General features: G+C 47.4%; 1 protein-coding gene across 2 annotated transcripts in view; it reads left to right on the top strand.

Moving 5' to 3' along the window:
- PRPF3 (pre-mRNA processing factor 3) overlaps positions 1-15,058 on the top strand; it is a 102,535-nt gene that overhangs the window by 72,264 nt on the left and 15,213 nt on the right. For both annotated transcript variants that reach the window (XM_085639345.1, XM_085639344.1), the window contains exons 14-15: positions 9,677-9,795; positions 13,417-13,497. In XM_085639345.1, coding sequence (XP_085495471.1) covers positions 9,677-9,795; positions 13,417-13,497 — 200 coding nt within the window. The remainder of the gene's footprint in view (positions 1-9,676; positions 9,796-13,416; positions 13,498-15,058) is intronic.

Below are 15,058 nucleotides of genomic sequence, written 5' to 3'. Positions count from 1 at the left end.
GGGTGGGGTTGGCAGGCTGGCACATCCCCCTGTCTTTATTTGGGGTTTCCGGACAGTCTTCCCGCCAGAGTGGGGGTTAGAACCGTTGGGGGCCAGTTTGCTGGGTACAGCAAGTGGCCTGGGGCAGCTCACAGATGCGGCATGCCTTTGAAGCTTCCCCCTGTCCATCCTGGGGGAGGATACCTAGCACCTCGCCCAGGATGTGCATTGTTCACAGGCCCAGGAGAGCGTGGGCTCTCCTACACAGGGGTACAGCAATATGTCTGCTGTGTGGCAGCCTAGGCAGCCTCCCAGACCAGACGTGGATTGTAGGTTAGGTTTCAGGGGACATCTCTAAGATGCCCTCTGTGGTGCTTTGTACATTAAATCCCACACTGGCATCAGTGCGGGTTTAATGTGCTGAGAAGTTTGATATCAAACTTCTCAGTCTTCAGTGTTGCCATTATGGTGCTGTGGAGTTCGTGTTTGACGAGCTCTCAGCACTATGTACTCTTAAATGGCAGCACTGCACTTACAGTGCCCAGGAATGGACCTGGGTACTGTAGGGGCACAGGGCTCATGCTCCTGTGCCCACACCACTGGCATAGGGCACCAAGCTAGAGGGGTGGCTGATGTATGCCAGGGCAGTGTAAGTGGTGGGCGTGGCACACAGGGATGTGTGCCATGTCGACTCTTTGTTTTGTCTTGTACCCAAACACTCAGCCTGCAAGGGGGGGGGGGGGGGGGGGGGGGGGGGGGGTGGTGTGTGTGTGTGTGTGTGTGTGTGTGTGTGTGTGTGTGTGTGTGTGTGTGTGTCGGTGTGTGTGTCGGTGTGGGTGTGTGTGTGTCGGTGTGGGTGTGTGTGTGTGTCGGTGTGGGTGTGTGTCGGTGTGTGGGTGTGTGTCGGTGTGTGGGTGTGTGTCGGTGTGTGTGTGTGTCGGTGTGTGTGTGTGTGTGTCGGTGTGTGTGTGTGTCGGTGTGTGTGTGTGTCGGTGTGTGTGTGTGTCGGTGTGTGTGTGTGTCGGTGTGTGTGTGTCGGTGTGTGTGTGTCGGTGTGTGTGTGTGTGTGTCGGTGTGTGTGTCGGTGTGTGTGTGTGTGTGTCGGTCGGACGTCCGTCCGTCCCCGTCCAGGACCTCTAAGGGTGACACAATGAGTGCTGCAGCCCTTAGAGGCCTGCCCTGGGTACCTACGGTACCATCTACCAGGGGCTGACATGTGGCAGGGGTTTGCCAATTTTGGGTTTGAGGTTTTTAGGGAAGGAACATAGGCCCTGGGCACCTGATTGGCAGGAGTCCATGGCACACTCAAAGTACACTCGGCAATTCAGCAAAAAGTGGGGGCATACCATGCAAGAAAGATAGCACTTTCTCACAACATGGCACCCATCCCTGGGTGCCATGCCCCCCAACACTGCCTATGGCATGGGTAAGACGCCCCTCTAGCAGATCTTACATTCCTAAAGGCAGAGTGCACCATACCACTGGTGAGGGCATAGCTGCATGAGCACTATGCCCCTTCTGTGTCTGTACTATTCGCCGGCATTGTAAGTAGGAGTTTGTCATTACGAACTCCACAACCCCAGAATGGCTCCACTGAAAACTGGGAAGTTTGGTTCCAAAATTCTCAGCACATTAAACCCATACGGATGCCAGTGTGGGATTTAATGTAAAATGCACTCTTAGAGATGCCCCTTGGAAATTGACAAGCCCTGGTGTGGTTCACGACTGGCTATCGGCCATCTGCCACCACCAGACAGATTTTTGGACCCCTGGCCTCTGCTCTCTGGGTCGTGAAACAAATCCCATCCTGGGCAGAGATGTCCTACATCGTCCCCCAAGATAGGCAGTGTCCACGGAGGGGACGCGTCGAAGGCCTGCTGCCTTTGTTAGCTACCCCCAGCTGTTTGCTGCTATCAGCAACTGGTCCCCACCGGTCCTGACCCCCTTTTGGACTGGAGAATCGTCAGGAAAACCTAGCAAAGAAGGGAGGTGTGCCCACCTTTGCCAACCCCACCCCTCGAGTGGGAGAGGCGAAGTAAAGCACACATCTCAGTCCCCTCAATCTTGAAGATGAGGGAACTCCCCACACACCCCCCAATCATGGAGAGGCTTATGCCCCCCTCCCACTGGAGGATTGCATAAAGAGGATGGATTATCCTGTGCATCACGATCTGCTACCCCATGGCGAACAAGGCGCCACCTGAAGTTATTAGAACTCATTCTACTAGAGCGGTCTTCTACTTCCGGTTTTGCTATATGTGTCCCTGTGGTTGACATTTGCAAAGCGGCAACTTGGGCCTCCCTCCACACTTTTGCGAAGTACAGACTCTGAAGTCTGAAGTGAGGTGGGACAGTCACTCTCCCCGCTTAGTGTTGCAGGATTTTTTTGCATAGGAAGACAGGCACCTATCTCAGAGTGCGGGACTGCTTGGGTTTCTATTCAAAAGGTGAGGAATTCACAGGTAGATATATTCATCAGAAGAACAAGTTACTAACCTCAGTAACACGTTTTCTGGTGAATACAGTATTCACCTATGGGTTCCTCACTGACCAACCCGCCTCCCCGTTGCTTGTCTGCATATGCCAAAAAAAGAGCTAATTTTATTTTTTGTTATACTTCTGACTGTATAGAAGAATATAGTGTGTGTGTGTATATGTGTGTATATATATGTTCGAGGCATATGAGCTGCAGATTATACACTTGTGCATAGATCGCTTTCTGGTGTTGGGCCCGGATGCTTGCAGTTGTTTTTCATCTTGGAAAGTCTTTGGAAGTCACGAGGTCGGTGACTCCTCCTTTGGATCGTATTGCGCATGGGCTTCGGCTCCATCCTCAGATTGTTTGTTTTTTTCCGCAATCGGGCTCGGATGTGATCTTCGCGCTCCGGTTCTGAACAGGTTTCCAGTTCAATCGACGCGCAATCCTCACCCCAATTTGCGGTATTGTTTCGATCGCGATCTACACACTCTGCGCGGCTCTCATCGATCAAAACCTTCGATTCCAGTCGTCGACGCCGGCCTTCGGGCCTACCCAATCTCCGGTCCTGGCTCATGGAAAGGACTCCCTTCAAGTGCCCTCGATGTGGGTCCAAATTCCCCCACACTGATCTCTACGAAGTATGCAATCTATGCCTCTTCCCTGAACACGAGGCTCGAGACTGTCCTACGTGCAAGTCCTTCCGGTCCAAGAAACCTATTCGAGACCGAAGGGCAAGAAGAACCATGGCACACTCGTCGACGGCGATTCCAGATAACCTCTTCGGAGAGGGCGTCGACGCTCCAGAAGAACACCACACCCGCGAGGGCCTCGTCAGCGCTTCCGAAGCCAACGATTCAGATGTGGAGGACATCACTCCAGCACAGAGGGTCGTGTGTACCAATTTGCCACCCCCCCACACCCTCGCCGGCACCCAAGAAGGCTTCGGTCACGCCTTTGCCTCCGGGCCTAGGTAAGACCAAAGACACGGTTTCCCACACCGCACCTTCGGGACCAGTAAAGAAGCCTATTAAGCCTTCAGGCGGCTCGGGCTCGAGCCAGCCCACCGTCAGTGCCGAAAAACATTCCTCCGCACCGACACCGAAAAAGAAAATGGCCTCCTTCGTCACCAACCCCCATCCCGAAACACTCGGTGCCGAAAACCAGTTCCAGCTCCTCTGTACCGACTCCATCTTCGGAACCGACGAAAGCACACAAGGCCACCGGCACCGAGATCTCTAAGTCGAAATCCATCTCGGCACCGACCAAACAAAAAGCCCTTTCCAAGCCGCATAATTCTAAACAGGACACTAAAGTCAAAAAACCAACGGCCCGATGCCTTCAGCGCCGACGGATAAGCCACCTTTGGAGGAACTCTTTACACCGGATCCCTTGCAAAAGACATTGACCAAGGATCCCAAAACCGGACATTTGATGCTCGGCATCAAAAAGAGACAGCTGGAAAAACCTGCCCCAGCTCCACCTCCAAAAAGGAAGGACGACTATAACATCCCCGACATCCCTAACGTCCCAAAAGATGATCTCTGTCCTTCGAGACCATCCCCACCAGAAGACTCATTGGGGTTCAACCATTTACTCCAGAGGGCTGCACACTATCCTGGGGTAGATCTCCATACCGACCCCGTGGAGGAGGATTTCCTCCTCAATACTTTCGATACCACACATAGGACCACCTCCATACTGCCCATGCTAAAAGGGGTTATAAAACATGCGCCAGAGGTCTTTAAAGACCCAGTCGGAGCCAGGGTCATTAACCCGCGCATCGAGAAGAAATATAAAGCCGCCCCTACAGATCCCTCCTACATCAGAGGGCCAGCCCCACTAGATTCCCTGGTAGTGTCCACAGCACGAAAGAGGGCCAACTCCCAGGCGTCCGGCGAAGCACCACCACCTGACAAAGAGTCAAAACTCTTGGACGCATCCGGGAAGCGCACTGCATCACAAGCTGCCAACATATGGCGTATCGCCAATACACAAACGTTACTGGCTAGATATGACCGGGCCTATTATGACGAGCTAGAAGCCATAATGCAACACCTCCCTGACAAATACAAAAACAGGGCAAACAAGTTAATTCAGGAGGGCAAAACGATCACTAATACATCCATCCGTTGTGCCCTAGATGCAGCAGACACCGCCTCCAGGGCCATCAATACTAGCGTCGTCCTCCGTCGCCATGCCTGGCTCAGGATCTCAGGATTTAAACCAGAAGTGCAAGCTTCCATCCTGAACCATCCCTTTGACCAGGAAAATCTGTTCGACCCAAAAGTGGATGAGGCCCTAGAAAAAATGAAAAAAGACACCGACACGGCGAAATCTATGGGAGCCTTACAATCACACCTTCCCAGGCGTTCCTTTCGCCGTTCCTCCTTTTGGAGCACATCCAGAGGCTACTCCTCTGATACCGCTTCCACGTCATATAAAGCTCCTACCCAATCCACCTTCACAAGGGGTTACCAAAGAGGCGGCTACAGGGGCAACAATAATAAAGGCAGAGGCAAAACAAACACCGCCCGCTCTGCCTCCACACCTACCCAATGACTTCCCTCCACCCCCCCACTCCCCAAGACCATTCCACTCCGGTCGGGGGCAGACTCCAAAATTTCCTTCATGTCTGGGCTACCATCACCTCAGACAAATGGGTGACACAAATCATTCGGTCAGGCTACTGCCTAGAACTAATGTCTACCCCCCCCAAACATTCAAACATTCCACCCTGACAACGCCCAATGTCACAGGAACATCTAGCATTACTAAAGCAGGAGGTAATCTCCCTCCTACAAAAAGGGGCGATAGAACACGTTCCTACCAACCAACGCAATCTGGGGGTTTACTCCCTATATTTTCTCATACCAAAAAGGGACGAGACTCTACGGCCCATCCTAGACCTCCGGCCCCTAAACACATACATACACTCAGACCATTTTCACATGGTAACACTTCAGCAGGTACTTCCCCTGCTCTCCCACAACGACTTCCTGACCACTTTAGACCTAAAAGACGCTTATTTCCACATTCCTGTACACCACGCTCACAGGAAGTTCCTCAGATTTGTAGTGGACAACCAACACTACCAATTCAAAGTACTCCCATTCGGAGTCACAACAGCACCATGAGTATTCACCAAGTGCCTAGCAGTCGTGGCAGCACACCGTAGGAGACAACACATCCATGTCTTCCCATACCTAGATGACTGGCTAATAAAAGCCAGTTCATACAACCAGTGTGTACAACACACGCATGCCACTATCCAGCTACTTCACCAACTGGGCTTCGCGGTAAACCACACAAAGTCTTATCTGCAACCGTCCCACATAAAACAATACCTCGGTGCCACCATAGACACCTCAAAAGCGCTAGCCTACCCCAGTCCAGCCAGGATCACAAGCATTCAGGCTCTACGCGCAAAACTTACAGCACAACACTCCCTTCCAGCTCGAGTGTTTATGCAACTAATCGGGATGATGGCCTCTTGCATATTCATAGTGCCTCACGCAAGACTCCAGATGCGTCCTCTCCAAGAGTGCTTAATGCGCCAATGGAACCAGGCCCAAGATCAATTAACAGATCTGGTGTTGGTAGACGGTCGTACCCATCGCTCTCTGCAGTGGTGGACCACCAAAAACCTTTCCAAAGGGCGACCGTTCCTGGACCCGGTTCCTCAGATAATACTGACAACGGACGCATCGCTCTCCGGCTGGGGAGCTCACCTATTACATCACACCATGCAGGGCAAATGGACACCTCAACAAAAGTTACTCCACATCAACCATCTGGAGTTACTAGCTATATTCTTAGCCCTAAAATCTTTCCAAACACAGATTTCAGGCAAGGCAGTCCTAGTCCGCACAGACAACATGACAGCCATGTACTACATATACAAACAAGGCGGCACACACTCTCCAAAGCTCTCTCAGCTAGCACAGAGCATATGGAGATGGGCCATACCCCAGAAAATCTTTCTCCTGGCCCAACATGTCCCAGGAGTCCAAAACACTATAGCCGATCTACTCAGCAGACAGACACAACAGATCCACGAGTGGGAACTACATCCACAAGTTCTTCACCCGTACTTTCAACTGTGGGGGCATCCACAGATAGACCTTTTCGCCACCCACCAAAATACCAAATGCCCAAGCTTTGCCGCCAGATATCCACACCCATTGTCCAAAGGCAATGCGATATGGATGAACTGGTCAGGCAGATTTGCGTACGCTTTTCCGCCTCTCACACTCATTCCACTAGTGGTGCGCAAACTACAACACTCTCACTCTCATACTAGTAGCTCCAACTTGGGCCAGACAACCGTGGTACACCACACTGCTGGAATTATCTGTAGTACCGCACCAAAAGTTACACATCTCTCCACACCACTTAACCCAGAACCATGGAGAGATCAGGCACCCGGACCCAGCTCAGCTCAACCTAGCGATCTGGCTCCTGAAATCCTAGAATTCGGTTGCCTCAATCTTCCCCCTGACTGTATGAACGTCATCAAAGAAGCTAGGCGACCCACCACTAGAGCGTGCTACGCCGCCAAGTGGAAATGTTTTGTTGTCTACTGTCACAACAATACCATCAATCCCCTAGATGTGTCCATTCAACACATCATCGGCTATTTACTACACCTGCAAAGATGCAATCTAGCCTATACGTCTATTAGACTGCACCTCACAGCCATAGCAGCTTATCTGCAAAACAGGCAACATCTATCACTTTATAGAGTACCTGCCATTAAAGCCTTCATGGAAGGCCTTAAAAGAATAATTCCACCCAGACTGCCACCCTCACCTGTGTGGAACCTAAACCTTGTTCTCACCAGACTAATGGGGCCTCCCTTTGAACCTCTGCACAAATGTGAACTCCAATTCCTAACATGGAAACCCGCTTTTCTTGTAGCCATCACTTCCCTCAGAAGGGTCAGTGAGATACAAGCACTTACCATTCAAGAACCTTTTCTGCAAATGCACCATAACAAGGTTGTACTCCATACCAACCCAAAATTCCTCCCTAAAGTCATTTCTCCCTTTCACATAAACCAAGGGGTAGAACTACCAGTTTTCTTCTCGCAACCACAAACCGTTGCGGAAAGAGCTCTTCACACACTAGATGTCAAAAGAGCCTTACTCTACTACATACAGAGAACACAACCTTTCCGTAAGACCAAATAGCTGTTTGTCTCTTTCTCTCCATCACACAAGGGCAACCCCATCTCCAAGTCGGGAATAGCTAGGTGGATTGTCAAATGCAATCAGATTTGCTACTACAAAGCAAAACTAATGCTATCCGTTCCCCTAAAGCCCATTCTACACGCAAAATAGGGGCTTCAATGGCATTTTTAGGGAACATCCCATTAGATGATATCTGCAGAGCAGCTACATGGTCAACACCGCACACTTTCACTAAACACTATTGTGTAGATGTGCAAACTAAGCCACAAGCTAGTGTGGGCCAGGCGGTACTCAAATCATTATTCCAAACAACTGCAACAGATACGGGTGGTCGCCGCTAAGGGTGGGTACTGCTATATAATTATGCACAAGTGTGTAATCTGCAGCTCATATGCCTCGAACGAAATATGCTACTTACCAGTATGCATCTGTTCTTGGCATGTAGAGCTGCAGATCTACACACGCCCACCCGCCTCCCCGGCTACCTTTATCTGTTCCAGTTTATCTTATTTAGATACAACACACATGAGCATCTTTCCTGTTATTACTACGCTTCATCTTTCCCTGTTGGCGAAAAACAATCTGAGGATGGAGCCGAAGCCCATGCGCAATACGATCCAAAGGAGGAGTCACCGATCTCGTGACTTCCAAAGACTTTCCAAGAGGAAAAACAACTGCAAACATCCGGGCCCAACACCAGATGGCGATCTATGCACAAGTGTGTAGATCTGCAGCTCTACATGCCAAGAACAGATGCATACTGGTAAGTAGCATATTCCATATATACACACACACACATGTATGTGTCTGTGTGTGTCTGTGTGTGTCTGTGTGTGTCTGTGTGTGTGTGTGTGTGTGTGTGTGTCTGTGTGTGTATGTGTATATGTATATATATATATATGTGTGTGTATATATATATATATATATGTATATATAATGTGTGTGTGTTTCTTTGTTTTACATTTTTATTTGAGACCTACCATGTTCTTCCACATGGATACTGTTGGTTTCAACAGTTCACCTTCGAAAACACCAAATAAATGGCTGGAAACTGACGTCAGCACACAGACCAGGGCTTCTTATGGCTCCGATGACATCACACGGAATCTGGTACGGAGCCGTGGCGTTATGACGTCCTCGTCAACATGGAAGAGCTGTATAGAAAATTTTCTGCAGAATGCTGGCACATTACCGATATTCCAAAGGTGATTAATCCACAGGTAGATACTGTATCCACCAGAAAAAGCATTACCGAAGGTAAGTAACTTGTTTGTAATGTACTTAGACATTCTTCGGACTGCGTGATTAGGATGTTTGTGTAGAGCCTTCGGACTCTTTTGGAAAAGGGTAAAGAAATTTCCAGCAGTTAGTTGGAACAACTTCTGCATAACAGTCGTTTCAGAAAGTTTACTGGACATGATGAACCTTACCTCCTCTGAAGGACAAAGAAGGGTACTTCGAACTGCATTGTTCGGAGGAGCGGGTTTGCAAGTTCTTCGTCACATTAGCCACTCTAAAAGCAGAAGTACTGTAGCTCTGGGCCGGGCGGGCGGAGTTGCCTGCCTGAAAGTGAAATGCTTGGAGATTATGGGAATTGACCGTTTTGCATACCATAATAGTATTTGCCAATTAGAAGGAACCCATTGTGATGGAAAGCAGCGTTACATTTGTGATTTCATTTTTGTTTGTAGGTAAACAATAAATGATAGATGATAGTGCTTTTTTATTGTTTATATTACAACCATAACATTTCATTAACAAAAGTTCTCAGTGCATATATATAATGCATACAAATATAGGCAAAAGCCTCTTGATTATGATCACTCTAGTTGGACCATTTCATTTTATGAAATGCATATGGCTATCATTAGAACCCCAGTTAGCAACTGTTCTCTGCAATACATAACCTGTCAGACAATCTTAAAATGAATACTTGATCTAGATCCTCTATAGATTCTCTTGTGCACACTGACAGATTCTTTCATTTATCATCATTTATCAGTTGTCTGAATTTTTTTTCTTTTTTTAGAATCAGAAATTTGACAAATCCAGCAAAGAAATTCAAGATTGAAGCAAACGCAGGACAGCTCTATCTAACAGGAGTGGTGGTGTTACACAAAGATGTGAATGTGGTGGTGGTGGAAGGAGGTATGTGTAGCTTCTGCGTTCTGGGCTCTTTTTAATCTTGTTGTTTCTCTGCCTAGTGCAGACTACGAAATCTCACTAGACAAATGCATGTTGTAATCCTAGGTGCTGTTCCAGGATGCTGTGGCGGGCTTCATGCAGCCCTTGTGGTTAGCACAATGGCATTTGTATAATCTTGTTGCAGACCAGTTCACTTTAACTCTGTACTCAGTAATATGAAAAAGATTCTTCGGCCCAAAAACCCACATCTCTCATTTTACGGATGACCTCGGACGGTGAGTAAACTTCAGGTTTCTACTTCAGTGAATAATAATCCCGCTCTCATTTTTCACTTTAAATAAACGGCACATTGAACGTACAAGGGTATCCATTCCATATTCATCATCTGGGGAGACTATTTGAGAGTGAATACTATTTCTAAATCTGTAATCTTCCACCTACCTCTCCTCATTTTTCGGTTTTTGGTAATTCTGGGCTCATTTCCAGCGTGGCAGCATAAGTGCCTGGCCACGCAACATAAATGGTGGCTACATTCTAGGCACAGGGCATCTTTTCTGCGTGCAATGTATTCTTTCTTCGACCTCTGACCCGCTCTTCAATCTTCTTTGATGCGCCTGCTTATTTGCTGCCTTGTAAAAGAATCCCTCTGCAATTGAGACGGGAAAGGATAGGAGGAAAAAACGTGGTGCTTCTTGCTTGGGTTCAGATGCCCATAGATCTTCCAAAGAATGGGACATCATTCTACATCATGGTAGCTCCATTGAATTCATGAACCGTTAATTCCTGAACCTATCTGCAGGTCCTTGAAAAACACTGCCAGAGAAGCCATATTATGTTTGTCGTTTTAACACAAGGTTATCTAGAAGCACTCGTCTTTAAAAAGACAACGGATACAACGCTTTAAGTAAAAATGCCTATTGTTTAAAATGAAAAAAGTGCAAGAAATTAAACTGCTACGAAGCACAAAGTCACACATAGGAAATCTGCATCATGCTTTTAAGCCACGTTTTTTTATCCAGCCAACCTGACCTTCAAATCACTGTGGTCACTGGTTGGGTAGCTGAGAAACCATTTCTTTTGAATTGTGAGCAAAGAATTAGGATCTTGAAAGAAACTGGCATCCTAATTTAACTTTCATGATTTCCTGGGAAGTCTGGCAGGTGGATTCAAGATTCCCATTTTGCATAACCATTGTTTCAAGTAATTCTCCTGTTACAGTAATTGGATTTTAACTGTATTTTTTGAGAGACTGTTACTCATACAAAGTGAAATGCTGTTTGTGCTAAGCATGCTGCATCAATGGTTGGGGGCTCCATTAAAACTCACTGTCTTGGAAATGTTGATCTTATTAAGAGCACAGCAATACAGGTTTTCAGCCAAGACGAGGAACCTCCCTCTATTTTAGACGTCCCGTGTGTTCAATAGTTGATGAGTTTCCTCGTCTGAGCCCAGTGTGTCCTCCTCTTAAGGGTATTCCACTTGGCAGTCTCAGCTGTTTTAAAGCGAATACCACAGGTACAGGTGATATTCCCATTGCAGAAGGTTAAAGTTCAGCGAGTCAACCACTCCACTGGCTTGTATTCAGGCAATACTGGAAGCATCATCCAGAGGAGATGCAACTTCTCACCTGACAAATATGCACAATTTATCTTCTTGAAGCCGAGAGGGCACATGCAGGTTTTCTCCTCCCTTCTTTTTAAACGGTCAATTCTGACAACCTGCAACTAGGAAAGGAGTAAATTCAGAATAACCAAGAAAGAAAAATGTGCTAGCAGTGTGGCCGTTCACAACACACCATCCTTTTTGCCGTGTATGACATGCTGCAATTTTGTATGGCTTGAAAAATGTGGAAATGGATGTGCGGTGCACAGTAGGGGTGGGATTTGCATTTTTTAAAGCTTTTTAGGTCTCGCCTGGCGAACGCAGCGTGAAGCGCTGCTGTCGCCAGCGAGATCTATTGTTGCTGACTTACCTCGAAAGTGGGACCGGAGATGGGCATGCGCAGGCTTTTGGCGTATTGGAGCTGGTGCACACGCACTTACAGCCACGCGGTGTGCACATCTCCTGCCCCCCTTCCGTCCTTGCAAGCCTCATGCAGCGTTACTTTCACTTTCCCCCTCACACACAACAACCACACAAGACCCCAGTCTCAGAGATCTAAGCTCTGCTGTTGTGAGAAGGGTGCACTGAGTTTATGAAGTTGTTTCTACGGGTCTGTCCACGCGCTCAGCCTGTGACTAAAACACGTCATACCCGTAGTCATCATGTCATGTCCCCATTAGATGAGAAATGTCCCTGCCCCATTATTTCCAGTCTCAGACCACCCATATACCTCTTCTAAGCGCCAATTATTTTGATATTATTAAAGCGCTATAGAAACATCGTCATGTAATTTAATATAACTTTTCAAGTACGGCGTACATGAGCATGCTATTACTGAGACCGCACTATATGTACATGTAACGCATTTGAACACAGAGCACTCCTGTTAAGTCACTTATTATATCCCTGATTAAAACGACATCCCATAAAATTTGCTTAAATCCTGACCCTAATGCATGCGTTGCAGGCGAAAACTGGGAGCGCATCGAAACTAGCGAACTCCAGTACCAAGCGCTACATGATCGCAGTACCTGCACATTTCACACGTGTTTTCCATGTATGTACATTTCGCCTTGGGGAAAAGCGCTTCATTGAGGACATGAATTCCAGGCGCCCCCTCAGACTAGTTAACGCTCGGGCACTTTTCCTCACATTATTTAAATACATGCTCCATCTGTCCCTGTGGGATGTATTGCACACAGTTGGTTTAGAAGCAGAATAAAGTTACAAATGCTTCCACAATGGCAATCTGGGTCTGGCAACAGTGACCCTAGCTGCTAAGGAAGAACATTTTGCCATGGGTAGCGGCGACGGTCTGTTACTGGATTCCCAAATATTTGATACATACCAGTCCGACCCAATATCGGTCTCTAGCTAGACCTAATTTCCACCCTTAACGTCCTTGATATTTAACAATAAAAAATAACATTTACATAGCGCCCACCACAGGCATCAGTCAATAGTTTAGTGCTGAAATGATTTCACACCGCCAAAGGAACGTAGTTCACCTCTCGGCTATTCATAGATGAGCAATGCAGACATGAGGCACGATCCCATACGTCGCACTGGTGCCAGCAAGATGACATCGGCTCCTGGCTATTTAGTATCGGTTTCGAGCAATTTTTCATCTGTGCCAGGCAGTTCTGCAGTGACGTTTGTAGTGATGGTCAGTGTAAGCTTTTGAACCACTCGGTTGGTATAAACCAAGGATAGTACAAGTGTGGTGCAAATGCACGAGGAAACGAGCATTTGCAATGCAATAGGTCTTGCATTACTGAATGTTTGAGCTATTGGTGTTGCATTATTATTAGCAATGCCAACATCTCAAACTTTAATAATGCGAGACCTATTGCATCGCAAATGCTTGTTATATGCTTGTTTGCAACGTCATACCTGTACAGGACAACTCAGATTTTTGTTTTTGAAAGATGTTCTTGTCTTATGTGGACTATTTGCTTTGGATATGCCTATGTGTATACTGCTCAACAGATTTCAGCATTACCATTTTGTTTATCTTTAAAGGTCCAAAAGCACAAAAAAAATTTAAACGTCTGATGTTGCATCGAATAAAATGGGATGAAAAGTCAAGTTCGAAAGGACGCAGTGAGTGTTCATCTTTATTAAGATTGTCAATGGCACTTAATCTCTTATTCTATCTGTTCTTGGCTACTTTTTTTAAATACTTTTTGTTGTATTTATATAACATACACATTTAAGCATTTCAGCAATGCACGACTAATACAATTGCAGTACAGGATATATAAGCATTTCAACAGCAGATCAAACCAGTCCGTAATAATTCCACCGACATCCCAATATTTTTGTTATGTTTGTGTGGGCACCCTCTGGCTTCGTATCTTGCTTTGTACATGGGTTCCTCCATCTTTGCACACTAGTCCATTGCTTTGTGCCAGGCATCGTTCTGAGGTGCATTTGCAGAGGTCCACACCCTGGCTATTTTTCTTTTGGCAGCTAGGGTGCCAAGGCCCATCAATGTCTATCACTGCTGCTCCCTCTCCGGACTTCCATTAAGCCGAGGAGCGCCATTTGCAGCCTGTGATCAATAAGACATTAGAGCACTCGGCACGTGGAACAAAAACGGCCCTCCATTAAGTGCAAGTCTGCTCAATGCTTGTCACATCTGGGGCAGGCATGTGAGGAGTGCTTACGAGGCTTTCACAGCCGCAATGATGTCAGGTAGGTGGTGTATAAATATCTGAATTGAATCAGTCGAAGCCTGGTTGATATGGCCAGTTCCGTAATGGCTTCTCTCTCCTTACAGTCCTCCAAGGGGCCTACCATGACTCCCACTTACATCTCCCCAGGAAGAACAGGTTGGGGGAGTAAATAACCAGCGACTTGTAGATTTGGGAGATACCCCTCCCTGTCCTGGTGGTCCCATGAGTTGAGAGGAGTTGGCCTAACGGCTAAGGCGGTCGACCTCGAATCTGGGGATCTGGGTTCGAGTCTCGGCAATGACGCTGAACATCCTGTGATTCTGGCCAAATCACTTAATCTCCCTGTGCCCAACAAAAAATTAATGTGTCCTCGTGTAACGCAACTGGTGCTATGTAAAGCGCTCTGATACCCGATTCGGGTCAAGTTTGCGCTATATAAAACTCTGTAAAAAAAAAAAAGTGGGTAGATTGTTCTACATTGGGCTGATTTACCTCAAAACATTGTCTCCCCTTCTCTCATCTGTGATCACACACCTGTTGAAGGGAGAGTGCAGGATTTTCTTCCCTACTGGCAGGAGATCACATCAGACAAGTGGGTATTAGTAGTGGTTTGCCAAGGCTACTACCTAGACCTTTCCAATCCCCTCCAAATGTCCACCCTGCAAACACACCATCCACAGCGACCATCTCCCCAATCTGCAGGAAGGGGTACAAGCGATCATTCAAAAAGGGGCCATAGAGCAAATACCCCCGCCACCAGCCAGGCAGGGGCGTCTTCGCTACCATTTCCCTCCTAAACAGATTCACAAAAAGTGCCACCAAATTACATCTGCAGTCCCTTCATGTGCAGTCCTAACTAGAGGCCGACTAAACTCTGTTGGAGGCAAGGCCTACACCAGCCCATAGAAGTTGTTGGCCTTCTAGTAGCTCTTCCCTGTTTTTCAGCCAAACTGTCAGCACCTATTGGGCATGATGGCTTCTGCATT

Source organism: Triturus cristatus, chromosome 12 (genome assembly GCF_964204655.1).
Source record: "Triturus cristatus chromosome 12, aTriCri1.1, whole genome shotgun sequence".
Lineage (NCBI taxonomy): Eukaryota > Metazoa > Chordata > Amphibia > Caudata > Salamandridae > Triturus > Triturus cristatus.
Note: the sequence above shows the minus strand (reverse complement) of the source record. Positions and strands in the feature narration are given on the sequence as shown.